The following is a 15,294-nucleotide window of genomic DNA, read 5'->3' as shown; positions in this document are numbered from 1 at the left end:
GTGGAGGGCATGCAGGAGGCAGCCGATCAATGATTCTCTCTCATCATTGATGTTTCTATCTCTCTTTCCCTCTCCCTTCCTCTCTGAAATCAATAAAAGTATATATATGTAAAAGGAAAAACTCAAAAAAATGATCCAATGCTACAACTTAAAGAATTAGAAAGAGAACAACAAGAAAAGCCAGAGGAAGTGAAATGAAGGGAACAATAGATATCAGAGTGGAAATAGATGACATAGAGACTAAAACAACAATACAAAAGATCAATGAAACCAAGAGCTGGTTCTTTGAAAAGATAGCCCTCGCTGCTTTGGCTCAGTGGATAGAGCATCAGCTGTGGACTGAAGGGCCCCAGGTTTGGTTCTGGTCCAGGGCACATACCTGGGTTGCACGCTCCATCGTTGAGGGCATGCAGGAGGCAGCCTATCAGTGTTTCTCTCTCATCATTGATGTTTCTATCTCTCTCTCCCTCTCCCTTCCTCTCTGAAATCAATAAAAATATATATTTAAAAAAAAGATAAATAAGATTGATGAACCATTGGCCAGAATCATCAAGAAACAAAGAGAGAGAACCCAAATAAGTAAAATTAGAAATGCAAGAAAAGTAACAACTGACACCACAGAAATACAAAAAATTGCAAGAAAAATATTATTAGCAACTATATGCCAACAAGTTGGACAACCTGGTCGACATGGACAAATTCCTGAAAAAATATAATCAGAAAACCTGAATAGACCAATAACAACTAATGAAATTGAAGCAATAATATAAAATACTCCCAGCAAACAAAAGTCCGGGACTGGCTGAATTCACAGACCTGTTTTACCAAATAATGAAAGAAGAATCAACACATATTCTCCTCAAACTATTACAAAAAAAATTGAAGTGGAAGGAAAAAGAATTACAGGCCAATATCCCTGATGACCATAAGATGCTAAAATCCTCAACAAAGCATTAGCAAATAGATCCAACAATACATTAAAAATATCATATACCATGACCAAGTGTGATTTATTTTAAGGATGCAAGGCTGGTAAAATATTCACACACCAATAAATATGACATATTATATTAACAAAATGAAGGATAAAATCACATGATCATATCAATAGATGTAGAAAAAGCATTCAACAAAACCAAGCACCGATTTTGGATAAAAACTCTCAGCAAAGTGGGAATAGAGGGAACATACCTCAACATAATAAAGGCCATATATGACAAACCAACAGACAATATCAAACCCAATGGGTAAAAACTAAGTGTTTCCTTCAAGAATAGGAACAAGATAGTTGTTCGCTTTCATTCAAAATAGTACTGTTAATCCTAGCCACATTGATTAGACAAGAAAAAATAAAAGACATCCACATTGGAAAGGAGGAAGTAAAACTGTCATTATTCACACATGACATAATATTGCACATAGAAAACCCTATAAATTCCACTAAAAAACTACTAGGTTTAATAAATGAATTTGGCAAAGTAGCAGGATACAAGATCAACACCCAGAAATCCATGGCACTTTTATATACCAATAATGAACTCTCAGAAAAAGAAACTTAAAAAAAATCCCATTTACCAACAGCAACAACAAAAATCAGATAACTGGGAATAAACTTAACTAAGGAGGTAAGTAAAAGGCCTGTACTTGGAAAACTATAGTACATTAAACAAGGAAATAGAGGAAGATACAAACAAGTGGAAGTATATACCGTGTTCATAGAGTGGAAGAATATACAATGAGTTCAGCTGGTGTGGCTCAGTGATCGAGTGTCGACCTATGAACCAGGAGGCTACCGGTTCAATTCCTGGTCAGGGCACATGACCAGGTTGCATGCTCAATGATTCTCTCTCAATGAAGTCTCTTCAATAAAAGGTGTTGGGAAAACTGGACAGGTAAATGCAAAAAGAAATGAAACTAGATCATCAACTTACACCATAAACTCAAAATGGATAAGAGTCTTAAATTAAAAATAGAACTACGATATGACCCAGCAATTCTTCTTCTGGGTATTTATCTGAAGAAACAGAAAAAACTAATTTGAAAAGATATATACAACCCTATGTTCATTGCAGCATTATTTACAACAGCCAAAATATAGAAGTAACCTAAGTGTCCATGGATAGATGAATGGATAAAGAAGATGTGGTACATATATACAATGGAATACTACTTAGTTATAAAAAAGAATGAAATTTTATCATTTACAACAACATTGATGGACCTAGAGGGTATTATGCTAAGTAACATAATTCATACTAAGAAAGACAAATACCATATGATTTCACTTACATGTGGAATCTAAAAACAAAAATAAACAAACAAAACAGAAATAAATTCATAGATACAGAGAACAAATTGATGGTTTCCAGATGGGGGGAGTTGAGGGGTGGGTGAAAAAGATGAAAGGGATTAAAAAGTCAAATTGACAGTTATAAAAATAGTCACAGGGATGTAAAGTACAGCTTAGGGAATATAGTCAATAATATTGTAATATTTATGTATGGTGTCAGATGGATACTAAACTTATAGGGGTGATCACTTCGCAAGTTATATAAATGTCTAAGCACTATGTTGTACACCTGAAACTAATATAGTATTGTATGTCAACTGTAATTAAAAAATAAAATCTTGAAAGGCCAAAAAAAGGTACAAATTTCCAGTTATAAAATAAATGTCATGGGGAGGTAATGAACAGCATGGTTACTGAGGTTAATAATACTGTATTGCATATTTGAACACTGCTAGGAGAGTAAATCTTAAAAGTTCTCCACAACAAGAAAAGCATTTGTAACACTGTGTGGTGATGGATGTTAGCTAGACTTACTGTGATGATCATTTTGCAATGTGTACATATATTGCATCATTACACTGTATACCTGAAAGTAACATAGTGCCATATATATCAATTATACCTCAATAAAATTTTTATGAGATAATAACATTTGCAATAATTTTTGGGAGAGTCATCTACTCGCAGCAGGGGATGATTGAAAATAATACTTAAAAGACAAGTAGGAATGGGCAATGAAGCCACTTCCTGGTTTCTCCTAATAAGCTTTTATACTTTTAATTGAAATAAGTTCAGAGGTTATTAGATACTTACGCATTCATAGGTAAATGCAAGGGAAAAGCATCCAAATAACTTATTGGTTATTTGTAGTTTGGGATCATTAACATTTCTATTAAAAAAATTAAAGTCCTGGCCAGTGTGGCTCAGTTGGTTGAAGCATCATCCCATGCATCAAAAGGTGGCAGGTTCAATCCCAGGTTAGGGCATTTTGGGGAGGTTTTCAACCGATTTTCTCTCTCTCTCTCTCTCTCTCTCTCTCTCTCTCTCTCTCTCTCTCTTCCCCCCCTTCTCTAAAAATTCATTAAAAAAATAAAGAGGGAACTTTACCAGTGTTTTCTCAAAATGAAGAATAAGAAGACAATAAATATATAACTGGGAAATATTTAAAAGAAAAGAAAACCTCTGCATTTTGGAGTGAAATATTATCTGATGTAGAATACACACAATAATTTCTCTACTATAAACTCCTTTTTCAAAACCAGAGTTCATCACAGAAACATGAGCTTAAAAAATTAATCATCAGGCCATGAATTGTACTGCCATAAAAGAAAGCCATTCTTTCCTGCATATAAACAACATTACTACAATACATACAGATGCGTGCCTCAGTACCTTGGTGCAATGGTGTATTTACTTGTATAAATATTTAAAGTCAGACCTTTGAATTTATAATGAAGTAGCACAGCTCTTTAAAAAACAAGGCACTATTAAATTTAGATGCATGACAAATAGAATTCTGTTCAGAATACTAATTGCTGCTGTTGATATTCTAAAACTAAAAAAAAGTAATGATATTCAGATTTCATCTTAATAAGCCTAATACATGTGCAGAAAACTTAATAAGTCTTGATGAAGCCTTATTGCTAAAATTATGTATTTATCAGCCAGGCTTTGCAACTGAGGCACAAGCAAGCTTCCTGTCTGGTACTTTCCCCCTTGCTCTTATTTTAATGACACACATTCAATTATCACAGGAAAGAAAAGAGTAAACTCAGAAACATCTGTAGTTTACCATATAATGACTGGGTGTTCCCCATGGAGACTGACCCTTTCACAGACGCAGGTGCTGAAAGGCTAGGTGATGGGGGATGCTCGCATGTGTAAATGTATAACATGATTATGAAGAATTCAATAGACACGGTTATTTTCCACCTTAGTTTGTGTTAACGTTAAGTTTGCACATTATAATTATGTGCTCTTATAATTACTCTCCTGCTCCAGCATGTGGTAGTCAAATATACATGCTCTTAGTGGAGTTCACGTATCACCAACCTAGAATGTACTGATTATATAACAAGGTTGATTTCTGTGTTTGCAACTCTTCGGCAACCATAACTGTACCTGTGATTGGAACATTTGCTGCCATGCTTTCTTCCTTGCTCTCATCTCTGCAGGCGCTTGAAACTTCTAAAAATCAAACACATGACAATAAAAATGTATGTCAGGGTTATATTTATGGACTAGGCCTTTGTTTGATTTTTTTTAAAACTACCATTCCTATTATTTTCACTGTCTCCCCACCTCCTTTTTTTTTAATCCTCCAGTTTATTTCTTGCCTGGAATAGTACTGTTCCTTCTAAAAGGAAAACTTTTCTAAAACTAAGGTATCTCTATGTTGTTTTCATGAAAAAATTATTTAGCCTGACATCTATCAAATTTGAAGGGGGCTTAAAACAGTGAGTCTTAAATTCTGTGCATGTATATCAACTTCTGAATACACCCTGAGTAACTCATTGCTGTATTGGAAATACCACTATAGTGGCTTACTGACATATTTTAATAGTAATGTTAAAATAGTCACAATTTCTGGATACTAAAATTTTAGAGGGCATAAATTCATTGATTCGTATTCATCAGTTTAGACTTTTATAATACTGTGTTATAAAGACAACCTTAAAAAGAATGTTTATAAATTATGAGTAAATTCTATTAAGTGATATCAAAAACTTTACAGTACTTTATGGAATCATTTTAATGGAATCATCTTCATCTTTGTAGGATGATCAAAATTACCTACTGCCCAGTGATTAGTTTTGTTAAGAATTTATAACTTATAAAAACGTAATTTATTGGAAATTCAGTAACACTGCAGCCCTACAATTAGGTTTCCTATCCCTGTGAGACTAAACAAAATCATATATTTATTGAAAGGCGGTATGGAAAACAAATAACCTATTATGCATATTAAAATCAGAGGTATTCTCTCATCCCCTTTATTTTATAGGTACACCTTGAGAAAGAAGGTGTCATGTTGACTCTGAATGGGTTTTTGCTGTGGACCAACCCTTTAACAATAGTTACCTTGTTCCCAGGTAAGAACTCTGTTGAACCACGGAGCGTATTTTGCTTCCTTTATTTCACTTTTGTCATTCAGAATGGATGGCAAGCTGCAAGATGATTCATTACTGTGAATGGCCGACCTATCTTCACCCTCTTCTGTAGGGGCTCTTTTCAATAATGCTGTTGCCTACAGTGTTTGAAAGAAAGCACAAAGAAATAACAAACTGTAGCTATATTCCCCTTGTCTCAAAGACCCAATCTTCAAATACAATTTAGGTTAAGCTTTACTTAGGATTTAATTTGCTTTCTGACATTTAACTGAAATTAAAATGTCTTCAAGATAGAATAACATCTGATTATTTTCCAGCAGAATTTAATTCTTTGTAATAACTTACATTAGAAATAATACTTTCTTTTGGAGGACTGAATCTTATGCAGAAGTGTTTTTCTATCTGTGAAATATGTGTATGAGATGTGACCGCCTCTGTTAATCTGGGTTGGTTTATCCAAGATTTTCTCTTTCATTGCATGAGCCCTTCAGTGGTTTGAGAAAGAGATCTGGAAAAATGTGACCTCGTGGTATCCCCATTCCTCTACAGATAAATGACCCCCGAACTTCCCCCAAATGGGAAAATTGAGTAAAAACTTGATGGCTGAGGAGGAGTCACTAAGCAAAAAAAGAACTGTTCTAAATGATAATCTTCAATCAAGAATAAAGTTGCTCTGTTGCTAAGTCTGCTGGGGAGCCTGGGAAACTTAACCACTATACTGTTTTACTGTTTTCAAAGGGCACTGAACTGTCTTATCACATCACCTCATGTACTGGGCAAGGAGGTGGGCACAGATTTTATCACAGCCAAATTAAGAGGTAGAGAAAAAGTGGCAATTAACAGGATAGGTTAATATCTCTTAATTCACAGGTCAGCACTCTTAAAAATATGCTGGTAACAAGAGTAAAACCACCAATGATAGCATCGTCCTGCTGCCAGAGTATGTTTCTTTCTCACTTCTTACTCAGAAGTGATTTGCCCAGGCGGTTGGGAGAGGAAACTTTGATGAGTTGCTCACTTTTCATTGGTATCTGACAACAGTAGTAAATACAGTGCAGTGTCCAACACAATCTGTGGGAAAGGGAGGTGAGATTCTACACATTAATATGAAGAATGGAGCTGGACCAAGCCTCACAGGTCATGTTAGTCCAAGGGTGAAGTAGTTACAACAGAATTTTCCAGTAAACAAGAGGGAAGATGATAATCTTTCCTTGTAATTAACATGAAAGAAGGGGAAAATGTCCTCACAGGGAGAATCACTGAGGCAGAACATGGAAGATCTGACCTTGTAAGTTTGGTTTTGAAAAAAACAGCCACTGTCATCATCGGCCTTGATATTCCTGCAACATACTCCTGCCCTCTGCCCTCTGCCCTCCCCAGGACTGTATGGCTTCCTGGGCCCTTGGCCTATCCTAGAGGATGGATCAGCTGATTTCAGGGTATTTAAGAAGTTGTAGTCTCCTTGGCCAAAGGACTTAGTCTCAAGTTAGCCTTGGGATTCCTCTACATGTATAAAGTGATCCCTGGATTTTACTCCAGTTGTGACAAGTCTCTGTTGGGGTGATCTGCACAGTATCCCTGTATCTGCAGACTGGGGTTCAGTAGAGTGTCTTTCCCTTGAAGCTCAGGGCTGGCTCCCATAGAGCCCCAATCTCAGCTGCCTACAAGAACCATTGCTCTGCACCTGCTTCTAGAATCTTCCAGAAAAAAGAGGTGAAGAGTAGTACCAGGTCTTTGACTGCCATATATACCATCCTGGCATGCCTCATTTCTAGATCCTGATCTAGGCTGTCCCCAAGGAGACTTAAGTTCCTACTCTGTGTGTCCAATAATCCTGGGTATATGAAAAGCATTTTAGAATACGAACAAAAAGAACTGACCAAAATTCTGTAGTTATAAAGCTATAATTTTTTCTTTCTGATATTTCAAATGATTCAATCTTTCTGAGAGCACTTCAAATAAGTATTTCTCCCTCATATTACCTTATGCAACAACTGTAACTAATAATTTCTTGGCATGAGTTCAAGATAGCCACTGTCTTAACACACATCCTATCTAATAAAAGAGAAACATGGTAATTAGCTGTACATCCGCTACCCTTCCCATTGGCTAATCAGGGCGATATGCAAATTAACTGCCAGCCAAGATGGTGGCCGGCAGCCATGCACTGAAGCGAACAGGGAGGCTTGCTTGCTCCAGTGACGTTGGACTCCAACGTTCCCCGCCTGACTTGCCGGCCTCTCAGCTGCAACTCTAAGCAACTATGTTGCAAATATAGAAGCTAAACAAAACCCCAGAAACCTGCTTTAGTCAGCCAGGCTTCAGCCAGCCGGACCGCAACATTGTATCAAATACAGAAGGTAAACAAAGGCCAGAAACCTGCTTTCAGCAGCCGAGGCCTCAGAGCTAAAGCTGGCCCAGAATAAAAAAGAAAAAAGAATAAAAGGAGCAGTTGGGAGCTTCAGTCACCCGCCAGCCTGAAAACGGCCCTCAGCCCCTCAGCCAGACTGGCCAGGCACTTCAGTGGGGACCCCCACCCTGATCCAGGAAACCCTTCAGGGCAAACCAGCTGGCCCCCACCCGTGCACCAGGCCTCTATTCCAGCTGGCCCCCACCCGTGCACCAGGCCTCTATTCTATATAGTAAAAGGGTAATATGCCTCCCTGCACCGGGATCAGCGTGACAGGGGGCAGCGCCCAAACCCCCTGATCGCCCTGCAGCTCTGTGTGTGACAGGGGGCGGGGCCACAACCTCCCTATCTGCCCTGCTCTGTTCGTGACAAGGGAAGGTGTCCCAACCCCCTGATCAGCCCTGCTCTGTGCCTAATAGGGGGGAGCTCCCCAACCCCCTGATCTCCCTGCGGCTCTGTATGTGACAGGGTGCAGCGCCCTAACCCCCTGATCGGCCCTGCTCTGTGTGTGACAGGGTGCAGTGCCCCAACCCCCTGATCGGCCCTGCTCTGTGGGTGATAGAGGGCGGCGCCCCAACGCCCCCCCCACCCCCCACGGGCCCTACTCTGTGTGTGACAGGGTAGAGCCATAACCTCCCCATCGGCCCTGCCCTGAGTGTGACAGTGGCGGCGCCCCAACCCCATGATCGGCCCTGCTTCTGTGCGTGAAAGGGGGAGCTCCCCAACCCCCTGATGAGCCCTGCTCTGTGCATGACAGGGGGCAGCTCCTCAACCCCCTGATCGGCCCTGCTCTGTGTGTGACAGGGTACGGAGCCCCAACCCCCCTGATGGGCCCTGCTCTGTGCATGACAGGGGGCAGCGCCCCAACCCCCCTGATCCGCCCTGCTCTGTGTGTGACAGGGGGCAGTGCCCCAACTACCCTATCGGCCCTACTCTGTGAGTGACAGGGGGGAGCTCCTCAACCCCCTGATCGGCCCTGCTCTGTGCGTGACAGGGGAGAGCTCCTCAACCCCCTGATGGGCCCTGCTCTGTGCGTGACAAGGGGGAGCTCCTCAACCCCCTGATCGGCCCTGCTCTGTGTGTGACAGGGGGTGACGCCGCAACTTCCCTATCGACCCTGCCTTGAGTGTGACAGGGGGCGGTGCCCCAACCCCCCAATTGGCTACACCCTGAGCGTGACTAGGGGTGGCATCGCAACCTCCCGATCCGCCCTGCTCTGTGCATGACAGGGGGCAGCGCCCCAACTCCCCAATCGGCCCTGCTCTGAGCCCGACCAGGGGCTGCACCTAGGGATTGGGCCTGCCCTGTGCCACCCGGGAGCAGGCCTAAGCCAGCAGGTCATTATCTCCTGAGGGGTCTCAGACTGTGAGAGGGCAGAGGACGGGCTGAGGGGGCCCCCCCTTCCCCCCGAGTGCACGAATTTTTGTGCACCGGGCCTCTAGCCTATACTAATAAAAGCCTATGTGGTCGTCATGCTCTCACACTATGATGCCCTCACGCCGTAACAATCCATCACTAGAAGGATGTGTGCACAGTGGGTGCAGGTGGGTGGGTGGGGCTGTGTGTGTGGCGAGGTGCGGGTGGGTGGGGACTTGACGCTGTGTGCGCGGCGTGGAGGCGGGTTCCGGCGGCTCAGTGCAGCGCAGAGGTGGGACCCCTGGCTCTGGCCTACCTCTTTGGGCAATCCATTGAGGAGCCCTGGATGGGTGGGCAGGGCCTATCTCTTTGGGGAGATCTAAGTGAGCAACTCATTGAAGTTTCTTCTCCCAACCGTCTGTGAGAGGGTACAGGCCAGGCTGGGGAATCCTCCACCCCCTGAGTGCAAGAATTTGGTGCACCAGGCCTCTAGTTTTAAAAATAAAATTGACAGAGGACTGCTGAAGCTTTCCACATTTTCTATTGAAGAATTTGTAGACAATGAAAACTTTTGGTTTGTCAATGACTCATATAACTTCCCACTAGTCTCTTCTTTATGATACACAATATATCTCACTGTTTTGCATATCCCCTTCATATTAGACCCCCTTTGCTTTAGCTGAGCTGGGCTTCAAAAGAACACAGAATAAAATGCTTTAATAATACTGAAAACATCCTTCTAGTAACTCCTTGTATGCTTGATCAGAGTAACACCACAGCCAATAGTGCCCTATTTTTTTTTAACCATGGTGGTAAATAAAGTGAAGTAATAAAGTGGTGAGCATACTGCAGGTTTTCATTTACTTTGTATATTTTATCTCATTTATTTTCATTACTTACTATACATATTTCTAGGATTTCTATTATTTTTTGATAGAGAAATTTATAAAAGGACTCACCTTATAAGATAATTCTGTAATTTCTCAAAGATGAGAATTTTATATCTATAAGAATTTTGATGAGTTATCAAATTACAACATGAGAATGGTTGATTTGACTCTACTGGCCATGGAGCCAACAAAGAGAACAGCAGATCTCCCCAATGGGTTATCATCCATCATAAAGAAATCTACAATAAAAGCCCCTAAGGAGCAGGGACTAATGATAAGCAAGGACAGAAACAAAAGTCAAATTCAAACAAGGAATGGTCTGCGGTTTGTAGTCCAAAACAAATTCTATAGAGTCAGGAAAAACATGTGTATTAGTTGCAGATCTTTTTGAAAGACATATTTCTAAGGAAGCCCCCAATGTGAATGATTTTTCAGTCTGAGACGGGAAACACTAACCCATACAGTACCAGAACAGAAGTCCAGGGAAGAGTGAACAAGCTGCTCTACACATCTCACACGGGGTTTGAAAGCATTCACAAACTGAAGTTCCCTATCTGAAAAAGTCACCAGACAACAATGTTACCATGGGCCTTCTGATAGTGCTTATGAATGGACTATGCATGGGTTGTTTTTTAAAATCCTCATTTGAGGACATGTTCTTATTGATTTGAGAGAGAGAGGAAGAGAGAGAGAGGAAGTGAGAGAAACATGGATGCGAGAGAGAAATATTAATCGGTTGCCTCCCTTAAGCATCTGACTAGGGATTAAACCTGAAAACTGGGTATGTGCCCTAACTGGGGATCGAACCTGCCACCTTCTGGAGGACAAGATGATACTTCAACCAAGACACACTGGCCAGGGCTGCATGGGTTTTAACTTATCTGTTAACTCATAAAAACTGTTTGATTTCATACATTTGGAAGCCAGGAGCAAAGACTGGAGACTGTCTCACTGTTCTCAGCAGTCTGAAGCCTAAGTCAATACCAATCAACTAGTTCCTCACTTTTCTGCCTTCCCAGAAGCCAGCAGAAAGGACTCAGAAATTCAATTAAAAGGCACATATTTGCAAAATGACTGATAGTGATAGTTCCATATTTCAGATCTTACAAAAGATAAAAGTGTCCTATTAATTACACTGAACAGGATACCTAGAATTATTGGCTCAATTCTACTAGAAATTTTCTCCAGGTTCAATTTAAATATGAATCCTGCTAGGTCTGGAATTCCGAGAGTCATCTAGGCTAACTCTTAATTTATATGTAGAAACTTATCAATTGTGATACTCAAATGCATAAATAGATAAATGAAGATATTAATGAAAAAGACTTTGTGTCCAAAACACCTTTAAGAAAAATAAATGGTGAATATAAATAAAACTGCTCAAATATTACAACGAATTGTACAAATGTATATAAAAAGAGTTCCTACAAGTTAATAAGAAAAGATATTACTAACCTAATAGAAAAATGAGCAAAGAACATGAATCGGCAAATTATAAAAGAAGAAATACAAATGGCTAACAAATAGGCAGGGGAAAATTTGACCTCAATTGTAATTAAAGGGCAGATGAACAACAACAAAAATTGGATGTCATTTGTAGTTTTCAATTTGGTGCTAAAAAATTTTGATAGTATCCAGTTCCATAAAGAGTTCAAAGAAATGATATTTTCATCCATTCTTGGTAACTCTGATGACTCTTCCAGAGTAAGCAGTGCATAGCAAATACTTAAGAGATTCACATAACCTTTGACCTAAAAACTTTACATATAAGAATTCATTCTAAGGAAGTGGGATGGGTATTTGTAAAAACTGAATTGCTCATGTTTTTTGAAACCTTTATCTAGAGAAAAAATTAAAAAACAACTTAAATCAGCGGTTCTCAACCTGTGGGTCATGACCATTGGAAAACACATCTAGCATATCAGATATTTACATTACGATTCATAACAGTAGCAAAATTACAGTTATGAAGTAGCAATGAAAATAATTTATGGTTGGGGGTCACCACAAAATGAGGAACTGTATTAAAGGGTCGAGGCATTAGGAAGGTTGAGAACCATTGAAAATGCTCAACAACAGGAGTCTAGTCAGAGAGACTGGAATATTCATAAAAGGGTGTTTGGACAGCCATGGGAAATTATGTAGAATGTGATGATTAGAAAAGAAGTTCATTTGTGACAAGTGGGAAAAAAGAAGCTATGTACACAAACAATGTAACCCATATCAATACATTAACTATCAAAAACCATACACCTCAATGTCAAAAGGTTAAATATGGAGAGTCAGATAACAGCAATTTTCTTTTCTTCTTTTTGGTTACCTTGACATTCCAAGTTGGTATGGTTTTTTTCCCCTGCTAGTAGTAGTTGGTATATTTTTTTCCCCTGCTAGTTTTTTAAAGAATACATATGCTGGATAGAAAAGAATCAAATTTTTGTGATGGGAGGACTGCATGGCAGACTTACAAACACAGCAACTGCAAGTAACCATATAGGATGATCTGAAATTAAAACTAAAAGTAATTCATGGTGGGTATCTTTCCTGACAAAAGTCAATCTTCACCTTATCTGAGCCTATCTGATGTCTTGAGGCATATAAAATAACATACTTTTGGGATAGCAAAGTAATTTCCGCTTTTCCTGGATGCCTCAGAATACAACCACTGGAGAAAAAAAAAAGTAGAGACCACAAATCCCCTTATTGTTATTGTTATCATGTTAATTGTTGACTGTTAACTATCCTATAATTACAGATGTGATTTGTTTTACTTTTTACCCAATCCCAGAGATTTTGTTTTCTCCTGCCTCCCTAATCTATAACCAATGAATTTCATGTAACCCCTTTACATCTTCCTCTTTGATTCTGATGTATAAAATAAGCAGTAAAACTGCCATTTTCCAGAATATTTCCTCAATCTATTGAGATTTTGCTTCCCGGCAACTGTTATCAGTTTGGCTGAAATAAACTCATAAAAATGCAATAGGTTTCAATATTTCTTACACTGACATTTACTTGCTGCAGTTGGCAGGATTCCAAAGAAGCTCATCCAGGACCACCCCGTGAACCTGGACCCAATGCTAGGTACCAGCAAGGGCCCATTGAGCCCCACTGGCTCCCAACCTCACATCAGGTAAACTTGGGTGAGTCATCTCTTTGAATTCACAACCTTCCCTTGCTTGTGGTAGAGGGCCTGACTTTATTTGAGCTGTTCTTAGAAAAATCTTTGAGGTGGCACTAAAGGATAGGAGTTGAGATGGGTGGCTGGTTTTAATTTTGTTTTTGTTTTTCAATTGGAACTACTTAACTGAAAATCTGATCAACAACACTTTTGTTGGATAAATGAAAGCCTGAACTCATTTGGCTCTGAAGATAAGGGGTACTTCCTCCCTCCAGCTTGAACTTCAGGTATTCTTAGGTGACTAAGAATCTTTGTGGAAGTGTCAGAGGGTATCCCTCACTACACGCATGAGCCTCATAGGGAATTCCAAGTCAATTGTAATTAAATAATTGACCTGTCCTGGAGTGTGAGTTGGTTACTTAGTTCTCTGAGTCCTCACAGCGGTACTGGACAGCTGGGAGAGAAATCAAGACACATAAGAGGGTTGAAAAGTGACTGGGGAGGTGACAGCTCCTTGGAGCTCAACCCATAAGCTGCACACTTCAACCCACCACACAACATCCCTAGAAATTTGTTCAGACTCTGTAGATATCCAAAGAAAACTAAAATTAACATGGGAAATCACGCCTGTAAGGTTGACGGACCCCAAAAACCTTAGCTTCTGTTACCCAAAAAACTTTAGCTTCTGTTAATACTCCTGCAGGTTATATGTATAATTTGTATGGAACTTCAACTTGCAAGTATCTATAGAAATGAGAAAATTTAACCAAAAATGGTATCAGCTTTAAAGTGCCAAAGTGAGGAATTTTTGACATCTCCAAATTGATTTTTCTGCATGCTCAATAAGAAAAAGCCAGCTCTAAAATTAAACTGAAAGAATGAGAAGCTTATCTTGATTGGAAATTAGAAGCTTCTAGGAGAGGCTCAGATAAATTATCTTTTCTACAGGAAGTTAATAAGAAAATTTTAGAGACTATCTCTGAACTAAAGAAGGTTTCTGAAGCTAATAAATGCCAACACCCCTTCTACAGCTCTTCCATTATATCCTTTGCTCTCTGAGCTACTTTGTCCAGACTTGCCCTCCCCCTACCTTCTTTCTTTCATTTATATCTTCTCTACTACCACTTTCTATTGAACTAGGGGAAAATGAAAATAGAAATTCAGGCAAGGATAAGCCAAGAATTCTAGCAGCTCCCTTCAGGGAAAAAAAGAGTCTCAGGTAGAAGGGAACCAGTGATTGTATAAGTTCCTTGGACCATCACATAATTAAGAAGGACCTCAATGGGTACAAAGGAATTTGTTAGAACATATGATCCTGGCTATTCTGACCTGTTGCAAATAATATACCTACTGGTTTCTGAGAGAAGGGCAATAGAATGGCTGAATAAGGTTAGCTGGCATACGTATGTAGAGTGTTTTTTAAAACAGACAGACTAGGAAAAGTGCAGAGAATTAGCTCACTGGCTTTACCAAGCCATACCTAACATTTTCCCCTGGAAAATGAACGGGACCTATATCCAGCAATGTAAAAGAAAGCCTGATGAATCAGTGCTTGATATCTTTGAACGTTTTGAAAAACTTTCCAACAATACTCAGGTCTGTCTCCAGATAGTTTTAATGATCATCAAAATGATCCCTTATTAAATTGACATTTTTGGAAGGACTAGATGAAGAGCTTGTAACTTTGCTTAAACAATATAAACTGTCAGACCACACAGAGAGGAAAGGAGAGAGATAGAGAGTTAGAAACATCAATGAGAGAGAAACATCGATCAGCTGCCTCCTGCACATCTCCCACCGGGGATGTGCCCGCAACCCAGGCACATGCCCTTGACCGGAATCGAACCTGGGACCCTTCAGTCCGCATTAAATTGACATTTTTGGAAGGACTAGATGAAGAGCTTGTAACTTTGCTTAAACAATATAAACTGTCAGACCACACATAATGATGAACTGGCTATTCTGGCTGATGAACTATGTAAAACTATTTAAAGGAGAGAAAAAGATAAATCTACCAAAATCATGAACTTACATCTCCAACAATTAAGCCAGGGGTCCTCAAACTTTTTAAACAGGGGGCCAGTTCACTGTCCCTCAGACCGTTGGAGGGCCGGACAATA

At 39.8% G+C, this 15,294-nt stretch overlaps 1 protein-coding gene across 6 annotated transcripts in view; it reads right to left on the bottom strand.

Moving 5' to 3' along the window:
* The window catches only part of KIZ (kizuna centrosomal protein), a 116,677-nt gene that overhangs the window by 24,771 nt on the left and 76,612 nt on the right, over positions 1–15,294 (bottom strand). For all 6 annotated transcript variants that reach the window (XM_014463296.2, XM_006097530.3, XM_014463293.2 and 3 more), the window contains 2 exons: positions 5,372–5,537; positions 4,412–4,477 (listed from right to left, as the gene is read on the bottom strand). In XM_014463296.2, coding sequence (XP_014318782.1) covers positions 4,412–4,477; positions 5,372–5,537 — 232 coding nt within the window. The remainder of the gene's footprint in view (positions 1–4,411; positions 4,478–5,371; positions 5,538–15,294) is intronic.

This window comes from Myotis lucifugus, unplaced genomic scaffold, assembly GCF_000147115.1.
Source record: "Myotis lucifugus unplaced genomic scaffold, Myoluc2.0 scaffold_205, whole genome shotgun sequence".
In the NCBI taxonomy this organism is placed as follows: domain Eukaryota; kingdom Metazoa; phylum Chordata; class Mammalia; order Chiroptera; family Vespertilionidae; genus Myotis; species Myotis lucifugus.
Note: the sequence above shows the minus strand (reverse complement) of the source record. Positions and strands in the feature narration are given on the sequence as shown.